The 17,996-nt window shown below is 54.4% G+C and overlaps 1 protein-coding gene across 1 annotated transcript; it reads left to right on the top strand.

The window, feature by feature from the left end:
* Positions 1–4,151: 4,151 nt before the first annotated feature.
* On the top strand, positions 4,152–15,635 carry ACKR3 (atypical chemokine receptor 3). Its single transcript, XM_025984318.2, has 2 exons — positions 4,152–4,241; positions 13,660–15,635. Exon 2 carries the CDS (start codon positions 13,686–13,688, stop codon positions 14,772–14,774), a length of 1,089 nt encoding a protein of 362 aa, XP_025840103.1. The 5' UTR covers positions 4,152–4,241; positions 13,660–13,685; the 3' UTR covers positions 14,775–15,635.
* Positions 15,636–17,996: the final 2,361 nt, after the last annotated feature.

Here is a 17,996-nt window from a genome sequence, read left to right as displayed (position 1 = left end):
TGCCGTTGATGATTAGCACAGTGGACACTAGTGGCATTGCTCTTGGATGCATTCGACCTCCCTGTGTGTCTGTGTGTCCATTTAATGTGGGTTTACTGCCCAGGCTTGTGAGTGGAATGTATCTTTGAGAGACTGACCTCAGGTTCCCACAGGGTGGGAACAGGAAGATAGGGAGGCTACGTTCCCACCCGGAGGCCCCAATCCAGGGTTTGGAGGGTGTAGGAGTATGAAAGCCGGCACCCTGGCCTGCAGTGGGGTGAAGTCAGGGTGTCCTGCAGGCTTCGAAGGCTCAGCTGCAGCTGAGACCTGGCCAGAATTGAACCTTTGGTTGTGTTTTTCCTTTCCTTGCTAGTTTCTTCTGGAGAACTTCTTTAATAAATGGGTTGCCCCGAATTCTCATCTGCGGTGCTGCTTTTAGGAAGCCCCACTTAAGACAGCCTGATCTATATTTTGCGATGGCTTTTCTTTTTTTCTCTTTAAGAGTTTGTCCTCCTGTGGCACCAGATAATTGCTCGTGCTGTGAAGTCAGACAAACGTGGGTTTGAATCCCGTCCATTCACTAGCTTTGGGCAGGTTATCCACTCTGGGCCGTAGCTTCCTCACTTACAAAAGTGGGACAAAAATAGTGCCACTTTTATGGTCACCGTAGAGGTTAAATGAAAGAGTATAGGCAAAACACTTAGATCAGCAAAGAGCAAACACTCAGATTTAGCTATTATTATGAAACCTGTCTGGACTCTACCAAAGAGTTCATAAAATGTTACAAGCCTTGGGTTATATATCTTTTATTCCTTAAAAAAAAAAAAAAAAAAAAACCCAAATGCGCTGTGTCACTGGAATTTGCTTTCCTGCCGGGACTGGGAGGAGAAAGAGAGGTAGCGGCTCTGGGACCTGTGAGGTGTCTCTAATGTGCATTCTTTCATTTAATCCTGAGAAGCACTTGGCAAGAATAGAAAGCTTTATTAGAATTCTTATTTTTATTTATTTGAGGACAAAGAGAGAGGATAGGGAGGGGCTGAGGGAGAAGGAGAGAGAGAATTTTAAGCTGACTTTGCACTGAGCCTGGAGCCCAATGCCAGGCTCCATCCCACCACCCTGAGATCATGACCTAAGCGGAAATCAAGAATCAGAGGTTTCACCAGTTGAGCCACCCAGACACCTCTATTATAATTATTTTAAAGGTGGGAACTTCATATTCAAAGAGGCCAAGCTTCCTAAGGAGGCGTGGAGCCCAAGTCAGGAGGGAGCCCAGGCTGGGGGAGCCTATCTCCTTGGGGGCGGCCTCCGTCTCACTTCTAGGATCTTCCTCCCCCCCGCCCAGAAGGGGCTTTGGGCTGTTGTTCAGGGGGGGATGTCTAGGGCTAGCTGAGACGACTGTCACCAGGCCGGGGCCTGGATGATGCAGCTTCTTCCAGGGGCGTGACTCCAGGCCTCCGTCATGCCTCTTGGTGCGAGTGAAGACCCAGGGTTGTGCAAAGTGAGCCTTCTGTCCTCAGGCCGATGGTGCCTCTGGGCACCTCGGGCCACGGTTGCAGCCGCCAGAATCCACGCTGACTCCCTTCGGAGTGGGCTCTATTAGGAGCCCAGACGCAGCCTAGCAGGGCTCTGGCTGGCTCTCCAGGGTGCGTGTGCTTCTAAGGGGCAGGCGGGGTCTCAGGCTGTAGGCCCATTGGGCGGCCCCAAACCCTGCAAGAATAGAGGCTTCTATTATAAGGATTTTTTAAAATAATAATAAATTTATTTTTTATTGGTGTGGATTTTATCTGCAGGAAATCAGGTCAGAGGCCGAGAGTCCGCTGGGCCCTGTCCAAACTCCCAGGTGCAGGTTTACACGGGGAAGGAGGGGCGAGCTTGGCTGAAAACCACATCGCCCTGGGTCGCAGCCAGTCCTCAGGGCTAGAGAACCGGGTCCTGAGGCAGCTGGGACAATGCTAGGGACAGCTGCCCGGTCCTGCCTAAGCCTTTCCTGGAGGGGGGGATGGGGGATGGGGTAACCAAACTCATTCCTCCCGAGCTCCCCGTGCTGTGCAATGCCTCCCTTCCAGAAGCCTCCTTCCCCAAAGCTGGGGGACTCCACCCACAGAAGCTTCCAAGAGATATATTAGGGGCTGGGGCCCTGGGATCTGGTCCCCTTACAAAGCGGGGCTTACTCGACCTGTCATCCATCCCCACCCACCCCCAGACCCTGGGAGGGGGGACTCTTTTCCGGCCCGGGGCAGGGGCGGGGCTGGGGCGCACGCAGCGAGCTGGGGCGGAGTCAGGGGTGCTTTCAACCAGGCTAGGTTTTTTTTTTTTTTTTTCTCCTTAACAACGACTTTGGGTTTCCCTTCCTCCGGACTCGGGCGGGTCGGGTGCTGGCTCCCGCGCCCCGAGGGTGCCCAAGGAGACGCGCGCTCTCCAGAGGAGGGACCGTCAAGTTCATGGAAACCAGAAAGCGAAGCGCGTGCATCAGGGTCACAGAGGAGACCCCTGCTCGCGGGCCGGGGCGCACGTTTCCATCAGGCTCAGACACAGGGTCACGCACCAGAAGAAACCGGGACGGGAAAGTCGTGGAAAAGCCTCTTGCGGTCGGTCCGCCCTAGGTCCTGGGCGTGCGCACCCGCTGCCCGCAGCGCTCGCCCCGCGCGCCCCGAGGTGGGGTTTGGGTGCCCGGGGACCGGGGCGCAGGGCAGGGCAGGGCAGGGCGCGGGCCCCCCTCCCTCCGCGAGCCCCGGGGCAGCAGGTGCGCGCCCAGAACTCGCTTTTGGTGTCCCGCCCAGGAGAAAAATGGGAAGCTTTGATCTCAGCAGAGTATTTCTTTTGTTAAGGGCTTTCTCCACACCCGGGCCTTGCAGCCTGCAGGGCAGTTTGACCTCCCCAGTCCTCCAGGCTTGGCATTTGGCTGTCTGCTGTTATTTTTAGCAAGAAGTATAAAAAGAATCTCAAAAAGTTTGAGCTGGGGAGAAAGTGGGCCCATGCGGGTGCCTCCAGGCATATGCGCCCCATCGCGAACCCCACTAGAGGCAGAAAGCAGCCCAGAGCCCAAACGGTGCACTCAGGGCACCCTAGGGGAGAAAGCTCAGGGAGCACGGTGTTAAAAGTGAAAGTTCACATCCGTTGTCTTATGGGTCGATTTTTTTCTAAATAGGGTGTTCGAGGTGAAAACACATTCTTAGGTTGAATTGCACAGTGGGCAGAACTTTTAGGTACATACTTCTTGATAAGACTGTAGATCTCAGTAATAATAATAATAATAATAATAATAATAATAATAAAAACATTTGCTAAACTCATCTCAAAAAGAAAAAAAAGACTGTATCAAAAGGCATTTATGATACCTCTCAAGTGCGCCTAGCACTGGGCAGGCACTTGAGAACACGCATCATTTAGATTTTCAAGGACTTTGGACCCGAAATCCTTTACAAATAAAAGTATTCAAATAAAATCTTAAGATCCGTTTCCAAAAAATAAAATAAATAAAATAAAATAAAATAAAATAAAATGAAATGAAATAAAAATTAAAAAAAAAAAATGTTTCCAAAGCTCTTCCCTCCACCCCCATCAGGGTACATAACATAGTGCGGATCCATCACTCATACCAAAAAAAAAAAAAAAAAAAAAACCACCAAAAAAACCAAAACAGTTTCTTCTGTTTTGGAGGAATTGACAAAGAAAAACCCAGGCCAAATAAATCAACACCGAAGTTCAGAAGGTCAGAGCAATTTGTCTTGGGAACAAAGTCTTCCCTGGAGCTAAGAGGCATTCAAAGGGACTCTGGGTGGTAATGGGATTATTAAAGATATACCTGGGACCAGATAAATATTTGATGATTTTGCAAAGCGCTAGGGTTTCTCTGCAGATTTTCTTCTGCTGACACATGTTCCCCCGTGGGGGCCGGACCTTGGGGCTTCATCAGACCTTTGCAAGCCAAGGGCGGCTGGGGTTTCCCCCAAGGGCGCTTTGTGAGGGTGCAGAGCTGGGGGGGGGGGACAGATTGGGGTTTACAGAGAGGTGCGTGGGTGCGCGCGCGTGCATGCACGCTTGTGTGTGTGTGTGTGTGTGCACGTGTGCAAGGGGGAGGGCGGGGAGGGAGGGAGCAGATGCGGGTTACAAAGCTGCCACCTAGAGGCGCCTGCCTGCGGTGTATATAACGCGGGGCGGCCGCCGGGAGCTCAGTGCTGCAAACCGCTCAGCCCCGAGGCGGGGAGCCGAGGCCGCCGCTACCGCGCGCAGGGAGCCCCGAGCCCGAGCCCCGCCGCGAGGTAAGGCGACTGCTCCCCGCAGCCCGGCCTGCACCGAGGGGGGGTGCACAGAGGTCAGGGCTTCCAGCCTGGAGCTAAGTGGTCCCCCCCCGCCCCCCCAGCCCGGACTCCTGAGTCGCTGCGCTGGTGGCTGCAGGTCTGCTTCCCCAGAGCACGGCGCTGCGCGCTGCAAAGCGCCTTGCAAAGCGCCTTGCAAAGCCGGGGCCACCGCGCTCTGCTGCGGAAAGCAAGGGGCCGGGTGTCCTTAAGTCACGCGTGGAACCAGCGCTCCGTGCAGTGTGTTGGCTTTAGGCACCCAGAGCCGCGCGCGTTTCAGCTCGGGTAAGGGCAGGACGCAGCAGGAATGCGCACCGTCCATCCTGCTTGCCCGGGGTTGGCATCGGGCACGCCTGGCACCACTCACTGCTTGCCTCTTCCACGCGTGGGTCCTTGGGGCGGGGGAAGGAAACAGATGGACTGGCCAGTACAAGTGTCATTGCAGGACGGGCTATGCTTGCTTGAGGGGGCATCCTTAAGGGAAGCCCCCCCCCCCCCAAGGGTGCTGTGAATCTTTGTGATTCCAGAATGTATTTGAATCCAGGGCTCTGGGGCGGGAGGGAGCACCAGCTCCTGGGAGCCTGGAAGCTCTAAGGGTGAGTGTTAAAGGCAGCTCGGTCTTGGGTCTTGGATGGCTTCCTTGCTAATCTGATTTGAATATTTATTGTGCTCTCGGAAGGTAAGTGCAACTGGCAGTTAGGGGGGGAAAAAGGCACATGCACAAGTCTAGGATTTTTGTAATTTAAATATACCCTTCAGGTAAAACCTGACTTCTGTTGGATTAGCGTGAAGAAAGACTGGAGGGGTGACTGACAGTGAGAACTTTGGAGTGAGGTCAGGGGTGGGTGGTTAGCCAAGACTTGTAACTTCCAGAGAGAATGAGAAGTTGTAAAAGTCAGACTGGCTGGCTCCCTCTGCGGCTCCCTCCTCCTTTTCTGTCTCTCTTCCTCTTTTTCTTTCTTTCTTTCTTTCTTTCTTTCTTTCTTTCTTTCTTTCTTTCTTTCTTCTTTCTTTCTTTCTTCTTTCTTTCTTTCTTTCTTTCTTTCTTTCTTTCTTTCTTCTTTTTCTTTCTTTCTCTATCTTCTTTTCTTTCTTTTTTCCTTCCTTCCTTCCTTCCTTCCTTCCTTCCTTCCTTCCTTCCTTCCTTTTTCTTTCTCTCAATTCACTTGCTCACGACAGGGATCATTAGGTTTTCCAGAAGTGCAGGAGGGGCCCCTGACATGGTTTACAGCTCTTTGAGGGGTATTCGGTGCGCTGACATCCCCTGAAACTTCATTCTGCAAAGTCTCAATGTGGTAACTTTTTCTTTTCTTTTTAAACGCAGATGCTGCCTTTGTGTCCTTTTATTTATTCCAGCAAAAATGCGGAGATCAAATAGGCTTGCCTAGAAAAGAAAGTGGAGGCTGCTGGGGTCTGTGCTTAACTTTCTATAGATTTTAAATGGATAAACTGCCTGTCCTTCCTCCCATCAGCGCACGAGCTTCCCCAGATGCAAAGCCTTTCTCTAAAGCAAACTTGCACATGGGAGCTCTAGCTTGGAAACAATTTGCTCTTTTCCCCCCCCAGTCTGTGCAATAAACACTTGAATGTGTGCACAATTGCTGAGCTGGATGCCCCAGCCTCCTGGGGATGGGGGTGGTGGTGGGTAAGGGTGAGGGTGATAGAGCAAAAGAAAATTGAGAAATGCCTGCATTTTGCTGCCCGTCCAATTTTTAAAAGTGGCATGCATTGCAATCATAGTTTGAAAAAAGTTCCAGAGAGTATAGCCAAGGCAACATGCTGGTGCTTAACTGAGTCAGGACTTTGGAGGTGAGTTTTCCCCTTATTAACAGCAAGTCCTGGGAGAATTGAGAAGGTATTATGGTTTCTAATCAGACCCAGAACAGGCAAAGTATAGGCTTTCTGGGTGAAAAAAAAAAAAAATCCAAACAAAAAAACCTACTTAATCAGGAACAGTGGCTTTTTGTGTGCTCATCTAGGCAGAGGGGCTTCTGTTTTCAGGGAGGCGTGAGGGAGCTGGCTGGAGTTACTCAAACCTGAGACCGGCAGACGGTCACTCTAGAAACTCTAAGAGTAAACTGAGGGGGAGAAAAACCTTCAGGATTTCAGGACTTTAGATTTTTCTTAGTGGTTTTGCAGGGCGCAAACGGATTTTGGAACTAAAATGTACAGGGTTTGAACTTAGCTTTAATTTTAGGAAGAAGAATGGTCTTAGAGCACCTTTCTAGTTACACGCACGTAGGTAGAGTTTAGAGAGAAACTCAAGGCCAGGTCATGGAAAGTGCTGTTCAAGTCCAGAAAATTGTAGTCTTGGGACACACAGTTTCTATTAAGAGTAAAAACAAACAAAAAAAGAGAGAGAGAGAGAGAGAGAGAGAGGGAGGGAGGGAGGGAGAGAAGAAAAGGAAAAATAGAATTATCTGATTCTGTATTTGATGGTTTCTACAGGGAATATTTGATGTTTGTTTTTTTAACCGAAGAATCTAGTGATTTAGAATTGGAGAAAAAAGTACATGCTTTCCTGATGAAAGTGAGGAGAGGAGTAAATATTTTTATTGTGAACATTTTGCTGAGCCACAGGTAGGTTTGGAGCCGACTCTGTTTTGTTCCGAGTGCTTGAAGGGTGGAGGGACTGGGAGTCACCCGGGTGGCTTCGGTCCGCCGGCCATTGGCTAAGGGACAGCTAGAGGAGCAGTGGGCAGCATGGAGGACCCTGGGTCAGGGGGGCTGTGTCAGCCAGATAGCCAGCATCTTCACATTTTCTAATCGTAACAAATACCTTTGTGGGGCTCTTCCCCGAGTTTTATTAGAAGAGTCCAAGATTGAGTAGCCTTCTCCTGGGAACTCTATTGTGTCTGGCCGAGAGCCTGGCTGACCTCCCACTGCCTCGTCCAGGTCCTGAGCTGGGTGGGAACTGGGGTTCTGGTTACACCCGGCCAACCCAGACGGCAGCCTTTGTGACGTGGATCTTTGGATCTGCCCTTCTGGGCACAGCACGGCTTCCCTGTGGGCAGCTGAGCACAATAGACCAGATCGGGTTTCTGGATGTGGGGTTCCTTTTCTCCCCCAAATATTTAAAAGTGGGCGAGGATGCCCCACCCCATGTGTTAACAGGAAGTAGGTTGAGGACTCCAGGGATAAGTGACCTATATATGACTCAGGGTAGGGAGTTTTTTTCCCCTCTTTTCCTCTTTATTATTATTATTATTATTTGAGTTTTCTAATGATTTAGAGCCATTCCTTGCTTGTGTGAAATAATTCGTAGTCTGCAACTGAATGTGCAGTCAAGACACATTCTGTTTGCTTGGCACTGGGGGACAGACCATTCCCCAGTCTGCTGTCAGCCCTAGCAGATGGCTGCAGGGAGCCTGCCAGGGCTGAAGCTTTTCTGGACTTGCCCATAGATTTAATGCAGCATCTGTAAAAACAAAAACAAAAACAACCCCAAAAAACCAAAAAGCAAACAAATAAAACCCTGACCCCAGTGATGGGCAATTGCCTAATGATTTTTTTAGATGTGGTGTGAGTTCTCCTGACCTGAACTGCATGCCAACTAGACTGGCAAAGAGGCCAGAGCATGGCTGCCACTGGGTGAAGTCTCTGGAAAAGTTGGGGAAGTGGGGAGGGCCGTTGTTAGCCACAAACCGAGATACGCGGCTCTCTTCTCCTGGGCTGGCCTCAGTGTGCAGGTGTGCAGCAGCGGGAGGCTGAGCAAGGTGATCATTTGAACAACAGTGAACTGCTCCGGGAAATTCCATCCTGGGAGGACACAGGTCCCAAACCACAGAAGGCCAATAAGAAAGGTCACCTGTAGGCAGAGGTCCTAAGGAGCCCCAAGGCCCAGGAGGCCCCTCACTGTGCGACCTGGTACCCAGTCCTGGTCGGCTGGTCCCATGTAATCTTATCCCAGTCCAGTGGGGACTGGGAGTAAGCAGTTCCTGCAGCCTGTTTGCACCCTGCCGCCAGAGGCCCCCACTGCATGCCTTCTACCCGGTTTGTGTCCCCTCCACCCTCAAGAGCCTTTTTTTGCCACAAGCTGCTCCCTTGCTGAAAACCTTTACGGCTCTGTGTGGGCAGGCCCAGCCTGACTCCCTCACTCTCTGTACCCCTGCCCCTGACTCTTGTCACCTGCTACTGTTCCTTTGTGGGGAGCTTGGCCTCAGCCTCGTCCAGTGACCCTCTCCATGGTCTCTATCATTGATCATCTCACCCCTGCATTCCTCCCTGATGACCCCCATAAACCACGTGAGTGGGAATTCCTCACCCTCCTGCTCCAGGGGCACCCACCACTGCCCTGCTGCCTTCTTGCCCTTCTCAGTTGGCTGGTGAGTCCTTGAGGATGGTGCATGGAGGTTCTGCTCTTCGGCCTCCAGAGCAGTGCTCCCCTCATGGGAGGTTCCACAGACATTTGGGGCATGAAAAGGGTGATCTTTGTCTCAGTTCGATGAGGGGGGGGTTCGGAAGAGTCTCTTCTGGACTCCTGTTCCAGTGATGGCCTCAGACCACTGGGCTTGGTGCAGCCTGATGATCACTATTGACTTCTTGACTGTGGACACCCTGAACCCCTGTATTGTGCTGGCTTCATGCAAAGATGAAGACGTTGTAGGGGTGCAGGGCTTGGGCAGGAAGAATATGGAGAAGTGGAAAAGCAGTGACACATAATAGAGCTGTGTGGCCTGGGTAGGGGACCAGGGGGAGAAACAGGATGCGTTGATTGGTGTAGGAGCAGCTAAGGGGCTGGTGCGAAATGATCTTCCTGTCTGCGATGGGAATTTGCAAACATGCCGAAGGCAGTTACGGTGCAGGCCAGCCAGAGGCCTGACTGCTTGGCAGTCTCTGTCACGGAGGGCCTGGCTCCGGCCCGTGAGGGGGCGGTTTACTGCAGGCCAACTGCCCCCCTGCACACTGACCTCGGGGCCTTCTAATTCTGGCTTGACCCCCAGCCCCCCGGGTGAGCTCAGGCCACCGTTGGGAGGCAGCGAAATCTCACACCACCACGTGCTGCACCTCAGTCGCTGTCAGGGATCCTTGGCGGATGCACATGCACCTGAGAAATGAGAGGCACATCTCCGGGAAAGGTCCTCCAAGTGACCACAAGGAGCCCCTCTGCCCCCCAGGAACGGGAGGGTGGCTGAGGCCCTGTGCAGACCCCAGGCACAGGCCGTGGTCCCGGCGATGCTCCCAGGGTCCGGGTGCGGGACGGGGAGTCGAGAGACCGGGAGCCCTGGCGAGAGGAGCGGTCGGCGGGGCTCAGGGTGTGTGGGGGAGTCGGGGGTGCCCAGCGCCCTAGGACGACGGAACTGGATCCGTCACTGTTCTGTGAACCCTCCCTCCATCAAAATCTAAAATCTCCGTCATTCTTGATGTCAGATAAATAATACAGAAGTTTATAGAGTAGAATCTACAAGCTCTGGCCCCAGGCTGGCGGGATGGAGTTGGGGCTTTCCTCCAGCAGAGGGGACCGGAGCGGCTGGGATGAGGGGTGTCCCCGGGTCGGGGTGGTCTTCAGACGGCTTGGACTCCTGGGAGTGCGGTCCACCGGCTGTGTCCTGCGTTCGCTGGAGGGCAGCTGGGCCTCCGGTGCTGGGTGCTCTGGGCTGTTGCTCGCTGGCCGCCCCCTCACCCCTCCACCCTCGGGTTTTGTCGCCAGCCTGTGGAAACCAGGGGGGCCTGGGTAGACACTCCGTAGCTTGCCCTATCCGTGGCTGTGAGAGGGCCGCTTGTTAAGATCTCGGCCAGCAGATTAGGAAGGTCCTTTCCCCGGGGGCGGCCGCACACCATCGGCGGGACGGCACCAAGGGGACGGCCCCAGCCCTCCTGGACCCTGGTTTGGGCCCACGGGCCTTTGCTGCAGACCACATGGGACATAAGATGAGGTTGTCTTTGTCAAATCATATTCTTCTCTGGAAACAGCCTTTGATTGTTTCCAAAACCAAATGCATGAAAAATACTGAAATGATGGGGCAGGGGGCTAAGCTGTTGTGAGTTCGGTTTCCCAAATCCAAATCCTCTGTCTGGATTTGCAGGGCCTCTGAAGACTGTGCTTTGTTTCAGCTCCTCTCTGTCTCCCTCCTCCTCTTGGCCAAGAAAGCCGCCCCGCCCTGGGAGGGGGTGCCGGGGGTCCTCCCTGGGGGAGGCAGTGGCCAGGGCCCCGGCCTCGGCCCTCAGCTCCCGGGCTGATGGGTGGTGGAAGATCACCTACTGCTGGGCCAGCGGACTTGCCTGCTCCAGCCGGGAGCCCCGAAGCCTCTGCCCTCCCCTTCGGCCCTGGCTGGAAGAACCCCACTGTGGCCCTGGGAGGGAGGGGGGCCAGAGGCTCAGTGATCACTAATCAGGTTTCCATTGCCCAGAGGGCAGAGGAGGAAACCAAGGATGGGCCCTGAGCCCTCCCTGCGCCATGGTTGGAGCAGTTGGCAGCTCCAGAGGGTCGGTCTGGACAACTTGATTCTATTTTTTTTGGAAGATTTTATATATTCATGAGACAGAGAGAGAGAGAGAGGCAGAGACACAGGCAGAGGGAAAAGCAGGCTCCATGCAGGGAGCCCGATGGGGGACTCCATCCCAGGACCCCGGGGTCATACCCTGAGCCGAAGGCAGATGCTCAGCTGCTGAGCCCCCCAGGCGCCCCGATCTGGACATCTTGACCTAGTAATTTCCAAAAGAGTGGGGTGTGAGAGGCACGTAGCTTCTCATACAACCTTGGCCCTGCAGGGGTCCAGCTGTCCACCCTGAACAGTGCCCGGCGCCTTCCGCTAAGCGGCACAGGAGGCCCGAGCTCACTCCCTGTCTCATTGTGGTGAGCAAAGAGCTGGGGTTGCTTGGACCCCGTCAGGCTAACAGGGCTGGGGCGCATTCCTTCCTCTCTGGCCCCGTGACGGCTCTGTGGCTGTGTCTGCCCCTGCCTTATGGGGCTGGGGAGGGGCCCTGCCTGGCCTGGGCCCCCCTCTGCCCGGCTGTGCCCTCCAGCACAGCCCCTCCGCTCTACAGGGACTGTGGGGTCAGGTGAGGTCATGAGGCCAAAGTGCTTTATAAACCAGCCCATGCTGCAGATGTGCTTCATGTTAAGGAAATGGGGGGATTAAGGGGGTCGCCACATTGAACCATATATAGGAGAGCCGAGCTGAAATCCTTGCTTTGTTCTCTTCTGGGGCTGGGGGCTTCGTGGGATGGGGAGAGGAGGGCCAGCTGCAGGCGGGTTAGTGGCCGGGGGGGGGCGAGGTGGCAGGAGTAGCTTCAGAGCACGGGCTGGGGCTGGCTGCCCACCTTGAGGCCAGTCCAGGTGGTCAGGGAGCTGTGGATCCTCGAGGGCATCCTCTGCTGCCCCTTGGACCCATGGGCTTTGGGGCTCTGCAAGCTGCCGCTTAGGACGAGGCAGTCCGAAGTCTAATAACATGACAGTTTCCTTTGTCCTAAACATGGTCATGCTGAGTCTCCCTGGGTGCCCTCCTCTGCTGGTGTGTCTGGTCTTGCACAAGGCGGTGGTCATGGGTCAAGGGCATGGGCTCCTCCTGGTGGGGTGCTCTCTGGGCCCAGCAGCTGCCGGCACCTCCAGGGAGGCCCAGCCTCCTCCCCTCAGCAGCGGGGCCCCAGGGACCTGGTGAGGTTCCCCCCGGGAGAGGGACCAGTGGCCACTTTCAACCCCCAGAGGAGAACTGCCCAGAAGAAGCCTGCAGGTGATGTCCGCTACCTGAGATTTAGGATTAGGTCAGGTGCTATGTGTTTCGAGGCTCAGGAGCTGGTCCTGGGAGACCAGGGAGCGTCTCACTTGTCAGGGCTCCTGTGCATTTATCCTGAAGGCCAACATAGCAGACTGCCCGTCTCCGCGCACCCCTCCGTCTCCCTCCGGGCGGGGACGTGCATTACTTAGGCAGTGAGACTTGGTTTCAAACGTGGAGCAAGAATTAAGGGGGGGCAGGGAGCTACAGGCCACCTGCTGTGTGCTAGATTCCGGTTTGGGCCCTTTGGTTCTTGGGCGCCTCTAGGAGATGGTGCCGGTGTCTCGAGGATGCAGCCAGAGGCAGGTTAGTGAGTCTCAGGTTCAACGCCGGTGAGCAAAGAGTTAGGATTCCCACCTAGGAAGGTCCGGTCTCGGGGTGGCTGGTTTTCCCGGCTGTGTGTCCTCATACCGTTAGCGTAGCCACCTGGGCGCTGACCTGTGGACCGGTGTGGCCCATCCTCCAGGGAGTTCTGTGTGACCTGGAATCCACGTTAAATGAACTTGGCGCAGAAGCTCGACTTGGGGTCAGTTATTACCTGTGACATGTGAGAAGGAAGGACAACCGCATTCCTCTGCGAGGTCACTCTCCGCAGGGCATCCTTGTTCCCGTGGTCGCACAGTGGGCTGCCCATCCAGGGCCGTGTCCTGGTGGGGTTTCAGGGCCCTCCAGTGGCTGGGGCAGCAGTAGAAGACAGCCCCTGGAAGCTCTCCTAGCCGGTGCATTTGGGGAGAAATGATCATTTCTAGGCACAGGGGTACTTCGGAGCTGATTTCTCTGTTAATATCAAAATGGTGACAGTTCAGAGTGTTGGCCTCACGTCAGGTCAGCAGGAAAGACAGTGGAGACCATTGTCTGCCCCTCCAGAGCTGCAGCAGGTGGTGATTTTTGTGCCCTGGGTCTTGGCACAAGCTGCTCTTGAAGCAGTTGGGTTAATGAAAGAAGGAGACACGAGGCAGTGGCCCACAGTGCCAGACAGCTGGTTGGTTGCCCTTAGTTGAAAATCCCACGGCAAACCCAGGGTCTCCGGGTTCCGGGGGGTGGGGGGCCGCGCGGCGGCAGCCAGGCTGCAGGGCTGACCGTGTCTCACGTCTCACGTGGTCTTCGTGATGGCGAACTGAAAGTGGCCTGTTCGACCCGGCTTTACATGCACGTTTTGCAGGAAGGTAAAAAGCAGTGAGTCACATTTTGGATGCGCGCTTGGAATCTGAAGCCCTCTCGTTAAGACACCAGAGCAGGACACCGGGGCCAGAGCAGTGCCAGGAACAGATGGTCGCTGCTGCCGTTCTCTGGGGCACGGGGAAGGTGGCTCCAGTGTCCCCTGCTGAGAATGAGCGAGGCGTCAGCGTCGCTGTGGCTGTCAGACGTCCCCCCCGCCCCTGGTCCGGGCTGATCTCACACTGCGGGCACAGCGGGGCTGGTGAGGTCTTGAGATCACAGCCGTAAGAAGGTAGAGAAGGCGGTGCCCCTCTCACTCGGGCACCGCAGGGGCTTAGATGCTGGGCGTGTGTCCTGTCGTCGTTCTGCTGCTTCCTTTTCTCCTTTGGGTGGAAGACGCCACGAGTGAAGCAGAGCGGCTGAGCGTGTGGAGCGCTGCCAGGGCGCCTGCCGTGTTCCCCGGTGAACCCCCTTTTCCATTCCGTCCTTTCTGTTTCATTCCCGCGTAGGCCGTTCGCTGGCTGCCTGCAGCACCATGGATCTGCACCTCTTCGACTACGCCGAGCCAGGCAACTTCTCCGACATGAGCTGGCCGTGCAACAGCAGCGACTGCATCGTCGTCGACACCGTGCTGTGCCCCAACATGCCCAACAAAAGCGTGCTGCTGTACACGCTGTCCTTCATTTACATCTTCATCTTCGTGATCGGCATGATCGCCAACTCCGTGGTGGTCTGGGTGAACATCCAGGCCAAGACCACCGGCTACGACACGCACTGCTACATCCTCAACCTGGCCATCGCCGACCTGTGGGTGGTCGTCACCATCCCCGTCTGGGTGGTCAGCCTCGTGCAGCATAACCAGTGGCCCATGGGGGAGCTCACCTGCAAGATCACGCACCTCATCTTCTCCATCAACCTGTTCGGCAGCATCTTCTTCCTCACGTGCATGAGCGTGGACCGCTACCTCTCCATCACCTACTTCGCCAGCACGTCGAGCCGCAGGAAGAAGGTGGTTCGCCGCGCCGTCTGCGTCCTGGTGTGGCTGCTGGCCTTCTGCGTGTCCCTGCCCGACACCTACTACCTGAAGACCGTCACGTCGGCGTCCAACAACGAGACCTACTGCCGCTCCTTCTACCCCGAGCACAGCGTCAAGGAGTGGCTCATCAGCATGGAGCTGGTCTCGGTGGTCCTGGGCTTCGCCATCCCCTTCTGCGTCATCGCCGTCTTCTACTGCCTGCTGGCCCGCGCCATCTCCGCGTCCAGCGACCAGGAGAAGCAGAGCAGCCGAAAGATCATCTTCTCCTACGTCGTGGTCTTCCTCGTGTGCTGGCTCCCCTACCACGTGGTGGTGCTCCTGGACATCTTCTCCATCCTTCACTACATCCCCTTCACCTGCCAGCTGGAGAACTTCCTCTTCACGGCTCTGCACGTCACGCAGTGCCTGTCTCTGGTGCACTGCTGCGTCAACCCCGTGCTCTACAGCTTCATCAACCGTAACTACAGATACGAGCTGATGAAGGCCTTCATCTTTAAGTACTCGGCCAAGACGGGTCTCACCAAGCTCATCGATGCCTCCAGGGTGTCGGAGACAGAGTACTCCGCCTTGGAGCAAAACGCCAAGTGACGGGCCCCGCGGGGCCTCGGGGACAAGCGTGGGCGCTTCCTACACGGCGCTGGGTTGCATCGTTTCCAAGAGTTAAAGCAAGGCGCCTTCGGGGCTTGAGGCCTGAGTCGCGCGAAGTGGGGAAGCAGGTGCCACCGTGGGCCCTTCTCCTCTTTGTCCGGCTGCCGGGGTGGCTGTCACGGGGCCGTGCGTCCTGATGGCGTGGGCCGTGCTGCGTGACCCTACTACTTACTCGTCCAAGCCGGTTGCACGGCGGGCTCGCCTGCACTTCTGTAAAATAGGACTTTTCTGTGTTCCCTGGAGGTTTTACTTGGTGACTTGTATTTAAGTTTTAAGACTTTATTTTCTCATTATCGGCGTACCTTATAAATGTACTTGAAAGTTTAAATATATTTTATAAATATCGTATGGGCGCTGTAACATACGATACATATACATACGCTGACATATATTCAGAGCGTTGTAGTTTTAAGACTAGTTTGATTTCAGTTTTGACTAAGGATGACATTAATTGTTAGCTGTTTTGAAATTTTATATATATATATATATAAATATAAATATATAAATATATAAATATATGCCAGTCTGGGCTGAAATGTTTTATTTACGATAGTTTTATATCTGTGTGGTGCTTTGCTACCCGCATGGGATATGGGACAAGAAGGACGCTGTAAAGCAGTTTGTGATATTAATTGTATCGTGAAGTTACATTAAAAGAGCGAAACGAAGCGGAACCTCTCCAGGCTGCAGCGCCGCGCACAAAGTTGAACAGTCTTATTTCGGAGAGTTCTCGCAATTTGTAAGTTATTTTTCTTTTCTTTTTTTTTTTTTTTTAAATAAAGATTTGTTTTTCCTAAAAAAGGCATCTGCGTCTCAGTGTTAGAAGCATGTTTGGCATTTAGGTGGCATGTGTGGTAATAACAGTACAAATATATACGGCACGACGGGTTGTCCTAATATGTATAAGAGAAAGGCGCCACCATAAAGGCAAAACCCCAGGGGTTCACTTGTGGAAATGACATAAAGGGGAAAACATTCGAGCGTATTGAGGGTTTGGGTTATTTATTTATTTATTTTTGAAATTTTTTTAAAAAAAATTATCTATTTATTCGTGAGAGATGCAGAGAGAGAGAGAGAGAGAGAGAGAGAGAGAGAGAGAGGCAGAAACAGGCAGAGAAGAAGCAGGCTCCCTGTGGGGAGCCCGATGGGGGACTCGATCCCAGGACCCCGGGATCACGCCCTGGGCTGAAGGCAGATGCTCAACCCCTGAGCCACGCAGGCCTTTTGGATTTGGCTTTTTGTTTTGTTTTGTTTTTTTAATGTCATGCAATGTATTTGGGGGGAAGAGGTGGTTGGGAGGTGTGGCTTTCGAGACCACATTAGTGCTGGGAGGTTCTCACCTGCTGTTGGCCCCGAATCGTTCAGGGCTCAGGACTCATGTCGTTGTGCATGACTCCGTGTGCTCCCAGGGCCACATGTCACAGCCCCTTGACGCTCCCCTGCTAAGGTCCTGTGGTTTAAGTCCTGCTTTCTCTTTCTGCATACGGGACAAACTCTTCATTTAAAATATAAAACCAATCAGGGACCCTCTTCTTGAGGCCATGGGGTGAGCGAATCGGCAGCCTGGGCATTAACAAGTAATTCCCCCTTGATGAGTGGCTGGAAAGAGCACTTTGGGAATGGCCCATTCTGCTGTGCCCTCACCCACCCTCTGTGGGACCACAGAGTGGTGGAGACCTTAGCGGGCAGGTGCGTCCGGGCGGGATCTGAGGGGGAGGACCCGGCTCCCCAAAGCTGCCCTTAGCATCTCCACCTCCCATGGGACTGATGTGGGTGGAGAGCTATTTGCCAACACAAGGGTGGACCCCGGCCAGGAGCTCCACTCTCCCCTCTGGGTTTGGGGGCTGCTACTGTATAGGAAAGTCCCTGTGCATGCTGGCTCACCCATAGACTCGCGGTGGGCTACCCCGCCAGCAGGCCCCTAGGGCCCACGGAACGAGCCTGCTGCAGTGGGGGTTGGGGGGCTCCTATTTCCTCAAAGGGCTTGTAGCTGACACTTTTGAAACCAGGGTTAAAAATTAAATATATAAATATCTGCTTGATGCACACACGTTCTCAGGTGCGTGTGCGCCTTGCCTTGTTCCAAATAGGATTCCGGTTGGATGACAGTAGTGTAGTTAGTGGGACAGCAGCCCAACCACAGGTGAGGATCCCAAGAGCCAGGACGAGCGAGAGCAGGATGGCACGGCGAAGCCAGTGAGTCATGCCCCCAGACACATGTTCCTGACGATAGGAAGGGATTGCAGCTTGCTCCCAGCTTCCTGGGGGTCTAAGCTCAGAGAGAAACACACTCACCACGTAGTAAATTCGAGCCCTAAGCTCAGCTGTGCAGTAGGTGTGATAGAGAGTCATTCAACTCGATTTCTATCTCGAGGCCCCAACTCAATTCAATTGTGGGGAGATGCTCCCCACAACTGCCCAATCACCCTGGGGTTTTGGGCAAGCTCTGCAGGGGGTGATGTGGGGAGGAGAGTCGGGGGTGGTCCTCACCGTCTGTCCCTGCCATCATCTTCAGAAATGTGCACGGCCACCTGCCCGGTCCTTATGCAGGGCTCCTCTGTGTCACCCTATTGCAGAGTCTCCGTCTATTGTTTTCCAGCCTCACGTTGGGTCATGGGGTCCTTGGGTCCTTGGTGGATTGCCCTGGCCCCTTTCTGGTTTCTGAGTCACCCAGCTTCCCCTTCCTGCCCTGAGGGGTGGAGGGAGGGAGGGGATGCAGAGGCTGAACTGATTCTAGACCTACCACGCAGCCACCTTTTGCTTTGTGGGGGTTGCCCATCTGCCCACAGACCCCAGGACGTGGTGCCCTCGACCTCCGTGGGGTCTCTGTGGTGCAAGCTCCATCCCAGGGAAGCTGCGGTGACTAAGCTCTCTCTGCTCCTAGCAACCCCCTTCTTTGTGCTGCCTGGGGCTTAAAGACTTGCCCCGAATCACCCCGGTTAATCCGGACCCCAAAGCCCTTCTTCCTTGGATCTCTGGCTCTCACACCCTTCCCGCGAGCGACGGCGCTGGACTGCGGCACTGCAGGTGGAAGGTGAAGGCGCAGGTCAAGGGGCACAGAACTCCGTGGAAGGGGAACGGATGATCCGTTAATATTAAAGAAATCCTGTCCCACCCACGTGGATGTGGGTGTGGAGTTGGGAGGAGTCGTGTGCCAGGTTT

Source organism: Vulpes vulpes, chromosome 9 (assembly GCF_048418805.1).
Source record: "Vulpes vulpes isolate BD-2025 chromosome 9, VulVul3, whole genome shotgun sequence".
NCBI lineage: Eukaryota > Metazoa > Chordata > Mammalia > Carnivora > Canidae > Vulpes > Vulpes vulpes.
The sequence above is the reverse complement of the archived record's forward strand: the minus strand, read 5'-3'. Positions and strand labels throughout refer to the sequence as shown.